At 38.1% G+C, this 17,165-nt stretch overlaps 1 protein-coding gene across 1 annotated transcript; it reads right to left on the bottom strand.

The window, feature by feature from the left end:
* Nucleotides 1-1,465: 1,465 nt before the first annotated feature.
* On the bottom strand, nt 1,466-15,254 carry mfsd12b (major facilitator superfamily domain containing 12b). Its single transcript, XM_058388834.1, has 11 exons — nt 14,717-15,254; nt 9,435-9,645; nt 7,875-8,001; nt 6,007-6,189; nt 5,745-5,837; nt 5,536-5,628; nt 4,886-5,056; nt 4,396-4,490; nt 3,981-4,111; nt 3,831-3,873; nt 1,466-2,748 (listed from the first exon to the last, which is right to left on the bottom strand). The coding sequence occupies exons 1-10, from the start codon at nt 14,982-14,984 to the stop codon at nt 3,869-3,871; spliced, it is 1,377 nt and encodes a 458-aa protein (XP_058244817.1). The 5' UTR covers nt 14,985-15,254; the 3' UTR covers nt 1,466-2,748; nt 3,831-3,868.
* Between the last annotated feature and the right edge of the window lie 1,911 nt (nt 15,255-17,165).

The following is a 17,165-nucleotide window of genomic DNA, read 5'->3' as shown; positions in this document are numbered from 1 at the left end:
AAGATTTGTTTTTCTCATCTGTTATTGTTTTGTTTGTTTGTTTTTTGTCCAGGTAGACATTATTAGCCAGTTTAGCTCAGTGTTGTTAGCAATGCGCTAATTATATTTTTCTAGAGGAAGTATAGAGAATAATTTCAGTGACTCTTCTCTTCCTCATCTCCTAATAAATCTTTTGCCTAATAAATCTTTCTTTTTCCCTCCCAAAGAGAATATACTGAATATTACAAATATATTTCAATGTTTTAATTCTTAAAATAGTTTAAATAGTCAGTTAAGTCCTGTCCATAGTGTACCCCTGCCGTTCGCCCAGTGTGTGCTGGGATAGGCTCCAGCAGATCCCTGTGACACTAATTAGGAATAAAGTGGGTATAGACAATGGATGGATGGACAGTCAGTTAAGGAGTTTCTATATTAATATAGAAGTTTGTCCACAGAATCCTCTGTTTTATTCCTCTTATACCTCTGTGTTCTGCCAAAAGTCTTTATTTCTTCACGGATGCCACTTACTATACTTTTTATCCTCTTATAGTTACATTTAATGTTGTGTTGATGTTGTTGTCCACAAAACAATCACTTCCCCATTATCACATACGTTGTGCAAACCCTCATTTCAACACTTTCTCTTGACGAAAACAAGACAAATCGTGCATGTTACAGGTCACAAGGATTGGCAATGTAAATAAAAAGAGGCTTAAATATAAAAAGAAAAGAAATGCAAATGTATAACGATAGTTAATCTTTCGTTTTGATGAATCTGTATCTCTTCCCAGAGGGCAGTGGGGAGGAACAGGTGATGTCCAGGGTGAGCTCCGTCCTTTAATAAGAGTCTCAGTAGATGTCTCCTGGGGAGGATGTGTTCAAATTTTTCTTCACTGAGGACCATGTACCAGTTTTTGGAGAACATGTCAAACATTGATTGGCTCATTTGATATTTTTATCAGGAAAAAGAAAGATTTTTGAAGTATTTTAATGTTCTATAATGTTAAAATGTGTTCTATAGTGGTGTGACAAAAATAAAATGCCCCATGGGCAAATTTTACTGTTTTTTCCTTTCCAATTTTATGCACTTAACAAGTATTAGTCACTACTGAGTTCCTGTTTTCAGTAAAAAAAAAAAAAAAAAAAAAAAATTCCCTTCATTGACTGTGTGCTATATTCTCAAAAAAGTGCAGTAGGAGACCCTAGTTTGAGTCGGTTTGGAGTCCGGAACTGACCGCTGCAATTGCAGTCCAAAGCCGTCTTTATTGATTGTGTGTGATACCATTCAGAGAAATCCCATGTATCTCCAGACCGTCCATGTGGAGCCAATCAACACCACTCTACTGTATGTTCCCCACAGCATGGTCTTCTCACTGGACACAAGGATGCAAAGTACCAAGCAGAATGCAGCCTTCATGATCCTGAAGCTTGTGGCCAGAAATGTGCATCTGCTTGGAAATTTAAATAACTTCACGGAAACTCACAGTGTTGCTTTTTATTCCCTTTTAACAGCCAAATAAAAACATTACAGAAGACAAAGTGAATGTTACAGGACGCCGTTCTTAAGTAGGTCCATCCAGAAGCTTTATAATAATTAGATTAACCTCAAACACTGCTGTTATGAAATGGGTGAAATTTGGGATTTGGATTAATCTGAGTCGTGAGTTTTTACAAACACCGCTATTGTAGTGTATCAGGATCTGAGGAAAGAAATCAGGTCAGGACTTTTCTAAATACCAGAACAACAGGGTCAGGAGGCTAAACAGAGAGAGAGAGAGATCAGCGGTGTAGTCCTTTGTCAGCATTGTTTTGCGATGTAAGCGATGCTGATGATGTCAGACTGCTTCTTGCTATGTTACAGAAACACGACTTCAAATGGAGAACTTAATCATAACACCAGCACATCCTGAAGTGTTTTATTCCTCTTATACCACTGCATTCGGCCAATTCCTATTTTATTTCTTATACAAACGCCACTTATCATAATTTTTATCCAGTTATAGTTACATTTAACATTGTGTTAATGATGTTGTTGTTCACTTCAAAACAAGTCACTTCCCCATTATTACATATGTTGTACAAACGGTCATTTCATCACTTTCTCTTAAATAAAGCAAGAAAGACTAATTGTACGTTACGAAGAAATGGCAACCGTCTGAAGCATTACTGTAAATGAGCTGTCACTAGGTTTAAATGATAACGTATTTAAAAATATAAAACCATCATATGCCTCGCAGCTGCTGTTACAGAAAATTAATCAACACCTCCTGACCAGTCAGATTCGAGAACGCAACATCGCTGAGGTATAAATTAAAACGTATTATTTTCATTTTGGGACCCTTTTTTTTTTTAAGAAAATGGCTCTGAAAAGAAAAGCTCTGAAAGGAAACCTGAACCATTTATAAACCCACATTAAGCCAATATTAAAATTTACATTGTAAATATAGACATCAAACAGAACACATCTTATTCTTCGTATCTCCAGGCCTTCCAGGAGTTGTATGTCCATGGTCAGAGAAGTCAGTGCTGCTATTAAAAACCTAAAGGCCACAGAGAAAAAGGGAACAACTAAAGAAGAAGATCTGCATTGTAGTGATCATGTGACACTGTGCGGTGAAGTTTCCATGTGAAACATAGACGTCTCTGCTTCCTCATACTGTAGCTCTCAGATTCATGGTATGTGATCTGATCAGTGATTTGTCTGCGATCACTTTCCCCGGCCACACTGGTGGTTTTGTTCTCGATGTTCTCATGGGTTCAGTCACAAACCTGCACAAAGGAACATCACTCTGTGAGAGAACGCTAGGATATGAGAGAAGTTCCCTAAAAAGTTAGGAGTGAAACGATTTCTAAGAAGTGGCATTCCACAAGTGCAAGTCTCTTTTTGGTTACACTTTTGTTAATGTGGCAAAATAGATTTCAGTAACAAGGTAGAACTGGATTAGCACAAAACAGTTAAGACGTAAAAACCAGATTCAGAACAAAGCAATGATACAAATCTTTTCAGATTACTTGGCACGGTGTTTGTGAGCTGCACTTCTGGAGTTCCGTAACAGACTGTACGTCTTGATATGATGATATGAGGAAAGAAAGTGATCCGATCGTGTTCAGTTTACGACACTATTTAAAGGGATTCGGAAGTCAGGCTTCGAATCCCAGGTTCGAACAGACAGGGGCCTTTCTGTATGGAGTTTGCATGTTCTCCCCGTTCCTGCGTGGGTTTACTCCGGGTACTCCAGTTTCCTCCCACAGTCCAAAAACATGTACATTATGTGGATTGGTGATTCTAAATTGCCCATAGGAGTGAGTGCGAGTGTGTGTGGTTGTCTGTCTATATGTGTGGCCCTGTGATGGACTGGTGACCTGTTCAGGGTGTATCTCTGCCTTTCTCCCAATGTGCGCTGGGATAGGCTCCAGCACACATCCCTGTGACCCTGATCATGAATAAAGCGGGTATAGAAAATGGATGGATGGAAATCAGGCTTGCATAAACAAGTGAGGCTGAGGTTCTGAGGATCATTTTTATGTCCATTAGCTTGTTTTTTTTTGTGTCGTCATTTTGCATCATGTTCTGATCTCAGTAAATTGGGGCAGCGATCAGTTAAAAATCAGAGTTAGGGTTTGCACACTGCATTTGGCAGACACCTTTATCCAAAGTGTCTTATGTTTTATCTCAATTAATACAAATGAGCAAAAGGGTTAAGGACCTTGCCCAGGGGCCCAGCAGTGGCAGCTTGGTGGACCTGGGATTCAAACTCACAACCTTCTGATCGGTAGTCCAACACCTTAACCACTAAATTACTACATGGAAATCTGATATAAATCATATCATATAATTAGTTATATCTCACCTGTCCACCAAGATGTCCGGCCGCCGAGTAAAGCATTCTCAACCTAGAGCAGACAAGAGCGTACATCACATCAGACCCAAAGACAAACCGAAGAGTAACACAATTGCAAAATCATACAAAAACATTTTGACTTTTTTTTTTTTCACTCACTTCGGCGAATCTTGATTGGCGAAATGATCAGACTAAGAAGGCAGAGCGCAGCGACGAGGCCGACGCCCCCGGTTACAGCGACCATAATACGGCGATAGAACCAGACGCAGTCAGAGCAGCAAGCCAGTGATCTGTGAATGAAAGCATACAACACTGAGCGAGGGGACAGGTACGACGTCATGAACACACACACACACACACAAATACACACACACACACACACACAGACACAAAAATGTTCAGAATGTCTAATACCCAAACCACAACATATGGCAGTGATCAGTGAACAATTCTGGCATTAAACAATTGTTCAACAGCTGAACTCAGTCACTGAATGATATTTTTTCACGTAATCTTATGATTTGCTGACTTCAGGGAATCTTCAATACACACACACACACTGCGCACTACTTACAGACAGGGGTACAGGCTCTGGATGATCATCACAGCGAGGCCGTTGGCCACCTTGTCTGTGAAGCTCATGGCTCCGTACACGAACGCACCACTTTGCTGTCAGCAGAAAAAAGAGAACAAAAAAAACAAACAAAAACGACAATCAGATTAATCGTAAATATACAGTATGACTCTTACAATGGAGTGTCATGTTGCTTTAGCATTTATTTACATCATGCAGAGTTTAAATTTTAGAGTAAACAATTAAAGCTGCAATAAGCAGTCATGGAACACTTGCTAATGTCCATCAGACTTCCTAGAATTCAGTTATCATTAACAATAATGACACAGGTGGGGACATTATAAATTATTTCTCCTTATAGCTAACACTCCTAGTAACAAATGAAGAAATGCTGCAACAGATAAATGACTCAAATGCTACATTACAGAGTTATATTAGGAGTTAGGACACTTTGTGGAAAGCAGCAGATAAACAGCGTTATTCATGTTACCGTCTGATCTCCGATGAGATTGGCGGTCATGGACAGGGACATCACCAGAATGACGGCCGAGCCGGCTCCCAGCAGCACAGCCGCTCCATACACACTGACACCCATCTTCAAATCCAGCAGCACCCAAATGCCAAAAGCCACGATGGGCACCAGTCCCACAAAATACGTCATCTGAGAGAAAACAGTGAGATTATTCACAATGAGTCCTTTTTTAAGGGATTTCCATGATCTTATAGAGCTTATATAGAGCTTTTATAGAACTTTTATAGAGTATATAGAGCTTTCATCTAGCTTTTATAGAGCTTTTATTTGGCTTATAGAATTTTATAGAGATTATAGTATATTTATAGGGCCTTTATAGAGTTTATATATGTTTTATAGTGCTTATATAGCTTTAATAGAGCTTATAGAGCTTCTTATAGCGCTTTATAGAGCTTTTTCTCTAGCTTATAGAGCTTTTCAAGATATTATAGAGCCTTGATAAAACTTTTATAGAGCTTATGGAACTCTTATATAGCTTTTAGAACTTTTATTGAGCTTATAGAGCCTTTATAGAGCCTATAGAACTTCTATAGAACTTATAGAGTCTTAGTAGTGCTTATAGAACGATGATGCTTATAGAATATGGAAAGGAGATGTAAGGGACTCACACTAACACCAAGGCGTTTACTGATTGGCTTCATGGCCAGAGAGGACACGAAGCCGCTAACGTACAGCACCAGAGGAATGGTGGCAATGTAGTTCTGGGAAAACAGGAACAAAAGACAGATACAGAATTTATGAAAATAGTGGAAAAAAATGTACATTGAGAATAATGTATAAATTGATAGATTGTTTGAAATTTCCAGCATCGCTTTACCTTTGGCAGTAATAAAGAGTTTATGAGGTACATGGAGATGTAGGTCTGAGAGAGGTTGACGATCAGGCGAGTGCACATGTAGAGAGCAGCTACCTGAATGAAAAAAACATAACCGGGTCACTCAGTTCGATTTAGAACTTAATTTCTGCTGCTGTGGGCACTCCTGCAGGAATATCCCAGAGCTTTACACTTTATCTGCAAGTTTCTATTTCCCAAAAAAACAAAAAAGAATGTGTGTGTGTGATAGTAAGCTGTAGTTGACCTGGTAGAAGGACGGTTCGAGGAGCCAGTGTTTCCACTGCAGCAGCGGTGCTGCGTTCAGGCTGGAGTGAGACAGCAGAGGTTGGTCCTCCTCGTCCTCCTGACGCTGTGTATGCTCTCGTGTACCCAGGTGGAAGATGAGCGAGAACACGGCTCCGATGCCGAGGACGATCAGCGCCAGGTCCTGGAAATGTAGACGTGGAGCACAGATTAATCCTCGTACTCTGTCACGTGTGTTTGTGTGGGTTACAGAACTTCCCTTGACAACTTATAGAGCTTTTACAGAGCATTATAGAGCTTTTAGAGCTTTCATAAAGCTTATAGAGATTTTAAAGGGCTTTTACAGAGCATTATAGAACTTATATAGAGCTTATAGAGCATCATTCAGCTTGTATAGAGCATCATATAGTTAAAATATAGAGCATATAGAGCTTTTGTAGAGCACTATAGAGCTTTTATAGAGCTTACAGAGCTTATACTGAGCTTTCATAGAGCCTATAGAGCTTTTATAGAGCATTGTAGAGTTAAAATATAGAGCTTATAGACCTTTTATAGAGCTTACAAAGCTTATATTGAGCTTTCATAGTGCCTTTATAGAGCTTATAGGGCTTTTAAAGAGCTTATATAGAGTTTGGAGAGCTTTCATAGATCCTTTATAGAGCTTTAATCGAGCTTACAAAGCTTATATAGAGCTATCGTAGAGCATATAGGACTTTAATAGAGCATTATTGAGCCTTTATAGAGCTTACATACAGCATTATAGAGCTTACAAAGCTTATATAGAGCGTTCTTAGAGCCTTTATATGGTGCTTTTTTAGAGCTTTCATAGAGCCTCAATAGAGCTTACAGAGAACTTATAGAGCTTTTATAGTTTGAAGTTGGATATGTGTAATTATTTAGTTAATTAGTTTATATTGTTTTCTTGTTTTTTATTTGTAAGGTTGTTGTTTGTTTGTTTTTTTTTTAAATCACCTTCTTTGTTGTTCCTTTAGCATTTTTTGCTGCTTTAATAAAAAAAATAAACTGTACCAATTCTTCATGCTAGCATGCTCATAACAAGGCGATTTTTATTTTTAAACTAGACTTCCTTTTACTCTGTCATCACGTGTGTGTGTGTCTGTGTGTGTGTGTGTGTGTGTTAGGGAACTTCCCTGGTACTACCAGCATTCCTTCTCATTTCACAGATTTCTTGTCTGCATTCTGATTGGTCAGAAAGTGTTGATGCAATTTTGTATAAGAAAAAAATATAAGAAATCCTAAAGCCTTAGTTCATCTATTTAGTGCAAGTTTCCAGGAAGGAGTCTCCAGATTCAGAGGTGAAGCTCTACTTTAACATTTACAGACATCTTCATCACAAAGACCAGCTTATATAGAGACTTGTACTTGCTCAAAAACATGTCAGAGTCTAAGAGTTTACATTGAGGAAATGTTTCTCCAGTTTCGAAGCTGTAAATTTAGACTTTTCCTGATGTCTTTTTGGCTCATTTGCCTCAAGAAAGAGATGAAAAAAATTATTATAGCAGCTATGATATGAGCAATAAGAGGATCTAACACGTTCCATGAAAACTCCACAACATTAAATGCAACTATAGATGGATAAAAACATGATTATGACATAATTCTTTATCTCTTTTAACCAGAGTGTCTTTGTCATGTCTCACTCCACAGTGGTGCTTAATACGAAGCTCATATGAAAGTAGACACTCAGGACTGTAAGAATTTGTAGTGTTTTCTGTTTTTTCCCTAGACTACTATCGGCAATATATTCATAGAAATGTGTTAATTTTTTCCAAAGAAATGTTCAAAGTGAATGTCGATATCAAACCCATTTCTGCTCACTTTTGATTTTAGTAATAGTGAACATCTCACCCTGAACACGGGGACGTCGCTGTGACTCAGCTGGTCAGCGATGGACGGATCGGCCGAGTGCTGGAACTGGAACAGCAGCCAGGCCACTGCGTATACGGTGATATTGGACAGCACAGTGAACGCATACCTGGGACGGGAAGAAACACAGGTCACTCCGAATCTTTATTTTTTAAGAAGCAAAAACAAAAGTATATCACAGACAATAAAAATACACACTGTAAAATTGTATATATTTTGACATTTAATAGCTTCAAGTACTTCCTAATATACACTTCTAATAAACCAAATCTATTAAACTGATTATTAAACTCATTTCTAGACATATTTACTTATTTATCACTTATATACTTATATATATAAGATAAGATAAAACTTGATTGATCCCACAGTGGGGAAGTTCAATTGTCACAGCAGTTCAACAGACAGTTAACATGCAGGTTTTTAACCTAAAGATAGAAAGCAAGAGAATTAAAAAGACAGATAGTAAAAGAAAAGTAATTATGTAAAAATTATAAAAAATATACTGCTAATAGAGTAGGAAAGTAAATACATCTAAAAATAAAAACAGTCTGAATAAACACACATTTAAAGGACTAATTTATCTCTATAATTTATAATAAGAAATAATTATAAATAATAATTTATAATTATAAATAATCATTTATTTATTTATTAATATAAATCATGTAAAAAATATTACAAACATTTCATCATATTAAGGATATTTTATTAAGAAGTAAAGAAACGTTTATTTTATTTAAGAAGTAAGAAGTAACATGACCAAAGACCTTTCAGTTCTCCTTTAATTTCTCCTGCTTCATTTTTCAAGGTTTAAGTCTTCTTTAAGGATGTGCGTGTGAACCGGCAGACATCAAGGGTGTTACTAAGTGGGTAATTTTTTTACCAAGAAACTGTTCAAACTTATCCTAACCTGTCTTAATTAACTGGATAACTGTTCTGTATTCTGGTTCTACCTAGAAGGTGTAAGAGTTCCACCAGTTAACCAGTATAATCAGAGGGCAGTTTATTCAGAGTAAACATTTCTCCCTAAAAGTATATTAACAGAGTGAATAATTGAGTCATATCATCGTTTAGCAAATAAGGAATGAGGTGATGCTGTAGGAAAATAATCAACGACAGGCTAATGATGATGATGATGATGGCTGAGGTACTATTACCACCCTGAAGCTCCAGTAACAGCATGTCAGAAAGTGTTTTCTTTCTCATGCTATTTTTAAATCTGAAAGCTGAACTCGTGTGTACATTTTTGTGGAACTTCAAGAGCTCTGGATGTTTGAGAAAAAATTCGAAAGGAACTCACATCCATTGTATATGGAAATATGTGACACGCACCAATGCAGCTCCAGAAGGAAATGTACTCCTAAAAACCCAGAGTTCAACCATTACAACCAAGGATAAAGTGGTTCCTTAAAGGTTCTTTGGATGGTTGATTTTTTTTTTTGCCTAACATTCTACTAATCCCAGCCTGTGTGTTGGATTCCAGTCATCGAGGACAGTTTGCTGTGTAAGAAGGTGACGCCACGTGAAAGCAGCTCGTACCTGTATGCCGTGAGCTCCACCTTGGCATGTTCGCAGGTCACCAGCTCTGGGATGAGTGACAGGTGGGAGATCTGACTGGACGCCCAGCCGAACTGGAAGATGATGATAAAAGGGGTGAAGTAGGTGAGGCCCACCCACTGGGGAAAAACCCCACTGCAGCCCATGCAGGGGTTAAAGATGAAGGGGAAAGACAGCAGCACACAGATGGTTCCTGAAAACAGAGTAACAACACCAGAAAACAAGCATCAGGTTAGGATTTCATTTCTCGGGGCATGTAAGGGCACAGACATGGACGTAGACCTTCTGTTATGTAAGATCCATGTCTGCGCTGCCGGTCTAACAGCAGTCGAGTTCAATGACCTTTCTCAGGATAAAAAATTGACCCTAATCCTACTCCTGGATATTGAACAGTGTAACCGACCTGATTAATCTACCCAAGGGACATTTCAGTACTGGAGCCAGGTACACGAATCAATGTCCTTCAGTGTTGTGGTTTTTTAGACTGGACCTTTAAACCTTCCCCTAGTGGGATGACCAAAAGTTCCTATTCCTCTCTCTCTCTCTCTCACTCTCTCTGTCTGTCTCCCTCTCTCTCTGTTTGTTTCTCTTTCTCTCTCTCTCTGTCTGTCTCTCTCCCTCTCTCTTTCACTCCCTCTCTCTTCCTCTTTCTCTTCCTCTGTCTCTTGGTCTATCTCTCCCTCTGTCTCTCTCTCTGAATGTCTCTTCAGAATTCATTCTGAACCTGTCTGATCTCTCTGTTTTGAGTCTTGTCGCTTGCTGGTGCTCACTGCTGCTGTGAATAGATATAGATCTGCATGGACAGTCCGTGATTTCCGTGGATAGACCCACTCGGAGACTAACACTCCGTCTATGACCTGCCGTTGCATCAGTCGGCTGTCGGCAGGAAAGAATTAGTGCTGAGTCTATAATGAACTCAGAAACTATGCTGACCTATTAGTTGTAGAAAGGACATAATCAACATTTACATCATTTCCTGTCCACCCAAATGAGGAGGAGGTTCCCCTCTCAAGGTTTCTTCCTCATATCATCTCAGGCTTGCTCATTAGGGATAAATATTAGAGATAAACAGTAACTTAACTTTATCATTTTTCTATCTTTGTATACTTTTGTAAAGCTGCTTTGAAACAATAAATTAAATAAAAATTTGAATTTTACTCATGTGTTTAAAGTTTTCTGTGGTACAGACCTCGTTTTGAAAGCGCATCCGGATCCTTATCCTTATCCATTGTTTTGTTTATTTCTTTATAATATTTTTTTTCTTCTTTTTCACTCTTACACTGTGAACCAAATCTTTTCCACAAAGGATTAATTCATGCACATGGCATAATATTATGACCACCTGCCTAATATTGTGTTGGTCCCCCTTTTGCTGCCAAAACAGCCCTGACCCATCCAGGCATGGACTTCACTAGAACCCTGAAGGTGTGCTGTGGTATCTGGTACCAAGATGTTAGCAGCAGATCCTTTAAGTCATGTAAGATGCAAGTTGCGGCCTCCATCGAGGACTAAAAGGATACTTCTGATAGATACTGACCACTGCAGACCGGGAACACCTCACAAGAGCTGCAGTTTTGGAGATGCTCTGATTCAGTTGTCTAGCCATCACAATTTGGCCCTTCATCAAATCCTCGCTCAAATCCTCACAGGTCAGATTTGCTTTGCTATATATACTGTATACTGAGAAGAGACTCGAATATATTTTAAGTGAAAGGAAGAACAAAACTGAAATGCAGGCAGCTTCATATTTTCACACACACACATTCTGTGTTTGTTTATAGTCAGATCTACTAAAATATCAGGAGGAGGTGAAGCTAGGGGAACTCCAAGCTCTCAGAGGGATAGTGTTCACAAACTGCAGATGTTTGCACAGATAACATTCATAACACTCAGAAGCTCAGGGTGTTGATGCTGATCAATCTTCTCGGTTCATCTAATTTCATCAGATGTGTGCTGATGTTGTCTGTATGTGCAGCTGCTGCTAGAGAAACTGAATCAACGGCATCTGACCAATCAGCATCGAGAACTTGACGGCTCTGTGCTATAAATTAACGTCGAGACTATTCACACTATTCTGTAGTGAGATAAAGTCCATTTTGGAGAAACTGTAAAATGCCTTGTAAAATGTTCAAAACATGCTAGACACACGCTAGACACCGGAAATGAGTGTCATTATTATAGAACATTACTTCATGTGTAACTTCTGATTGTCAGTGTGTCATGAAAAAAACACATGCAAAAAAAGAGAGAGAGAGAGAGAGAGAGAGAGAGAGAGAGAGAGAGAGAGAGAGAGAAAAAAATCGGTGGATTGAAATGTAAACTGCATAGCAACAGACATCTGATTGGATATTATTCTATTCTTTTTTTTTTTACATATTTACATAAGAATAAATCTCTCAAATGAAAAAAATTTAATTATTAAAATATGTAAATTTTTTTCTATTGAGATATATACATTATATAAACAGAGAGAGAAAGAGGGGGATAGATAGATAGATAGATAGATAGATAGATAGATAGATAGATAGATAGATAGATAGATAGATAGATAGATAGATAGATAGATAGATAGATAGATAGATATTATTGCCTAATATTGTTTAGGTTCCACTTGTGTCGGCAAAACAGCTCTGGACCTGTCTAGACTCCACATGATCTCTGAAGGTGTGCTGTGGTTCTGGTACCAAGACGTTAGAAGTCAGCAGCAGGTCCTTCAAATCCTGTAAGTTGTGAGGTGTTCAGGTGAGGTGTTTAATCCTGACCAGGACAAAGCAGATAGGGATATGGGGCTTTATAGTTTGACTGGATTGGTTCAGGTTGGATTACTGATCAGAAGGTTATGAGTTCGAATCCCAGGTCCACCAGGCTGCCACTGCCGGGTCCCTGAGCAAGACCCTTAACCCTCAATTGTTGAGATGTTTAAAATGAGATAAATTAGAAGGTGCTCTGGATAAGGGTGTCTGCCAAATGCATATAGATGGATGGAATGTACTGATGGTCAAATATGCAGTGTTGGGGAGTAACTAGTTACATGTAACGGCGTTACGTAACTTAATTACAAAATAAATGTAACTCGTTACAGTTACTTAGAAAAATATGTAATTGAATTACAGTTACTTATGAAAATGTTAAAGATTACAAATAGAGTTACTTCTGAATATTTTCTTAAAAAAAAAAACTAGTATATGTTGAATAAATATTAATTTGTTGTTAGTTTGTTAAAGCGGTGCTATTCTGAGGATTCTGATTGGTTCTCTGATTTGAATTTGCGGCGCGTCTGCCAATTACATTAATCCACACTGCCGCTGATTTAGGCTGATACACTGTCTGAGAGTTACCACCATGGCGACTGATAAAAATGCATTTCAGTCCTGGAAATTTAAAAATAATTTCATCCTGAAATCCGATAAGGAGCAAATATAACAGTTCAGGGGGAAATTAGTTAGCTAGCTGTTAAAATGCTTTCAGCATCAAAGGCTTCAATGTTGAACCTGAGGAAGCATCTGCAGGTATGGAACCTAGCCTTTCTTTATTTTATAATATATTTAAAATGTAAAAAATTTTGTCATTATTGTGAGTGTACAGAAATAAAAACAGACCCTTTATTTTGGGATGATATATTACTCGTTTCTGTATAATAAAAAGTGACGGAGTGGTCAGTTGATTTACTGAAGCCGCTCTGTGGAAAAAAAAATCCACTAAAACGCGCCTGCGCGTTCATCGAGCCCACAGTGTACTCAAGACCTGTATTCATAACATTCACAACAAATTAGCTAACCTGCTAGCCATGGGCGTCGCTAAGCCATTTTAAAGCCCCCTAACATTTTCTACTCAGCCCCCCTAAAATACACAAATTGGTGATCTCCTCAGTCCCCTTTAAATTTCATATGAAAACGGCGGCAGACTTTCGGCTCTTCCCCGTCTTTCAGCGCGTTCTTCAATCCGCAGACCGTGGATTGTGTGTGTGTGTGTGTGTGTGTGTGTGTGTGTGAGTGAGTGTGTGTGTGTGATTAGGAAGACTCGTATTTGGCTTGTTTAGTACTCAAATGTTATACACATCTATGCAATACAGTGGAATGCTGCAATAAGTTTACCATCCTACCCTGTTAGTCAAACCTTTATTTTATTTTATTTTATTATTTATTTATTTATTTTTACTATTATACCCTCATTGGGGGCGGAGCCCCACTTAAATGAAAATCCTAAAATCGTCCCTGCTGCTAGCTACCTTTACCAGGCACACTTCTATTTATGAACGCTTTGACAGAAAATATATCTCTCACACTTTTCCTCCTTGTAAATGTCTTGGTAATGCCGGATCTAATATAACTTAGTTATTTTAGCGCTGTAGCGTACATTATGATGACTCTTTTCAGATGATGTTTGTTTTTTCCAAGGCATTGTTACTTGCCAGTGTGTCCTGTCATAGCTATGCAAAGATTTCATTCCTAAAACAGTATTAAACAATTTTTGTCCTGAAGTCTGGTTTTGTGGTGTCTGTGCTTAAAATTAAATTAATATAATCTTAATTCAAGTGATGAAAAGATTTAAAATTCTAACAGTAAACAGAGTTGAGTTCTACTGTAAGGTTAACCCTGCCTGGGATAAATGTTTGGAAATGATTTAGTTGAAAATATCCATTAGAAAGTAATCAAAAAGTAATCAAATGTAATCAGTTACCTTACTTTTATAAAGTAATTGAAAAGTTACACTACTTATTACATTTTAAACAGAGTAACTTGTAATTTGTAACCTATTACATTTCCAAAGTAACCTACCCAACACTGCAAATATGACACCTTATCTTACTAAAATCGCCTTTTATATGCATTTTTAAATTAAAAAAACACTTATGATGTTCAACATGGAATCTTAAAAATATAAGTTCCCCAAAGTTTCTCTACATTTTCTATTTCTATGTAACTTTGTGTCTTACAGGAGGAAACGTCATGCATAGAACCCCATTTCCCTTTCACAGAATGTTAGAGAGGAAGAAAACTTCCCTGAATTTTCATGAAAACTTCCCTGAGTCTTCAAGAAAACTTTTTTAGGAGTGTATTGGAGACCCGTGTCTGTCGCAGGGTTTTCTATAGAAGCTCTAAACCCAAGAACCCTTTTATATAATAACCTTTATATATATTTTTCCGTTGTGAAAACTCTTGTTGCTATGGTGATACACCTTCAGTAAATCGTAGCTGCAAATCACGTGGGATAAATAAATGCTGTGGTTTTAATGGATCGTTGTTAGATAGATACTTTCTTACCGATTAAATGCCACGACTTGCGTTTCCCGTACGAACCGATTCCTCGTGTCCGGTCCGACTCGTAGCCGACCAGCGGCGTGGCGATTCCGTCTGCGATCTGACCGAACAGCAGCAGCAGCCCGGCGTCGGAGTCCCGGAAACTGAGTACCGACTGGTAGTAGAGCAGCAGGTAGGTGAACCACATGGAGGCGCACAGGTCGTTCAGCACGTGCCCCACCGAGTAGGTGAAGCGCCGGAACGGGGTCAGGGTGCGCGCGCCCTCCGCCATCCCCGACAGGTGCCCCGAGAGAACAGTGAAACCGGGAAAAGTGGGAACGGTCAGTTCGCGTGAGTTACTTAACCTAACGGGTTGTTCAAATGCACTTTAGGGTGTCATTATTTCTGTAGAAAAAAAATGGAGTTGAAGACTTAATGGAGATCAAAACTAATATAAAGACGGTGCTGCGCGCGCGCGAGCGATTTTTTATTACGCTTCAGTAACCTTTTGGTTTTGTTCCTCCTACAGCACTGCCCATCTCTCTCTCTCTCTCTCTCTCTCTCACACACACACACACACACACACACAGAGACAAGAGACAGACAGACAGACAGAAGGAGAAAGCCACAAAGTTACAGAGAACTAGAGAGAGAGAGGGGGAGAGAGAGAGATGGAGACAGGCAGACAGAAGGAGAGACAAAGTTACAGAGAAATGGAGAGCGAAAATGAAAATGCAATGTAAGCACTTCTTTAGTATCTCTCTGTTTCCTTATTTCAACTCACCAACTTCACAACTTAATTAAAACTTACTGTTTTCACAAGCTGTTAATTTCACTTAATTATAATCACTCCAAAGACAGGAGTTGTAGATGGATTGGCATCTCTTTATTGTCTGTAGTATGTGAATAAGTGTGTGTGCGGGCGCCCTGTGACTAATATTTGCCGATATGTCACTCAGAACAGAATCAACAAGTGAAATCAGCGAGTAATAAAACCCACCGTACACTCCAGTGGTTCCTTGTGCTCTACATGTGACACCTGATATTGTTTATCTTCTCAGGTGCTCTTCTCTTCCTCATGGGCATGGCAGAAAGGTAAAAAACACAGAAACAGCACCAGGGTTTTCCCAAACCAGGTCTAAAAATTACAGTTCTGTTTTATTCGGTGATATATACACCAAACAGCAATCAGGCATAACATTATGACCACTGACAGGTGAAGTGAATAAGACTGATGATCTCCTCATCATGGCACCTGTTAGTGGGTGGGATATATTAGGCAGCAAGTCAACATTTTGTCCTCGAAATTGATGTTAGAAGCAGGAAAAATGGACAAGCGTAAGGATTTGAGTAAGTTTGACGAAGGGCCAAATTGTGATGGCTAGACCACTGGATCAGAGCGTCTCCAAAACTGCAGCTCTTGTGGGGTGTTCCCGGTCTGCAGTGGTCAGTATCTATCAAAAGTGGTCCAAGGAAGGAACAGTGGTGAACAAATTGATTAAGACATTAATGATGGTTCTGTTAGAAAGGTGTCAGATCATTCAGCAAGAGCATTAGTGAGAGGTTAAGTGAGGAGGTCCGAGGTGCAGTCGGTGTTCCAGTTCATCCCAAAGGTGTTCGTTCAGTGGGGTCGAGTCAGAGTCAGGGCCCAGAGCATGTAGATCACAAGATCGTGACATGAGGTTGCATTTCCAGAAATCTACCCCTTCACTGTGATTTAGTCTCACATGTTTCTTAAACATCTTTATTTCCATATTCATTTTACTATCATCCCAAATAACCACATATACTACAGATACTATTAAAACTGATGAGCTGATGATGATTTAGTTCCTCGTTGCATATTTTATACATACACACATACACACATGTATGTGTGTGTGTGTGTATATATATATATATATACACACATACACACATGTATGTGTGTGTGTGTGTGTGTATATATATATATATATATATATACACACACACACACACATACATATATATACACATACATATATACATACATTAGGATGTGTGTGTATATTATTTATATATATATATATATATATATATATATATATATATATATATATATATATATATATATATATATATATATATATATATATATATATATATATATATATATATATATATATATATACACATACATGTATGTGTGTATATATATGTGTGTGTGTATATATATATATATATATATATATATATATATATATATATATATATATATATATATATATATATATATATATATATATATACACACACACAGATATACACACACACACAGTGTGTGTGTGTGTGTATTATATATATATATATATATATATATACACATACACACACACACACATACATACATATCTATATATATACATACATAAGGATGTGTATATATGTATATATATATGCACACACACACACACACACACACACACACACACAGTGAGGGAAAAAATTATTT

This window comes from Hemibagrus wyckioides, linkage group LG05, assembly GCF_019097595.1.
Source record: "Hemibagrus wyckioides isolate EC202008001 linkage group LG05, SWU_Hwy_1.0, whole genome shotgun sequence".
NCBI classification, from domain to species: Eukaryota; Metazoa; Chordata; class Actinopteri; order Siluriformes; family Bagridae; genus Hemibagrus; species Hemibagrus wyckioides.
This window is presented reverse-complemented; position numbering and strand designations above follow the sequence as displayed.

Coding starts and splice junctions, on each gene's coding strand:
- mfsd12b (XM_058388834.1), bottom strand. CDS start 14,984: ATGGCGGAGGGCGCGCGCACCCTGACCCCGTTCCGGCGCTTCACCTAC. Junction 6,190..7,874: donor GCGACGTCCCCGTGTTCAGG/GTGAGATGTTCA, acceptor CTACATTTCCAG/GACCTGGCGCTGATCGTCCT. Junction 4,491..4,885: donor ATCTCATCGGAGATCAGACG/GTAACATGAATA, acceptor TTCTGCTGACAG/CAAAGTGGTGCGTTCGTGTA.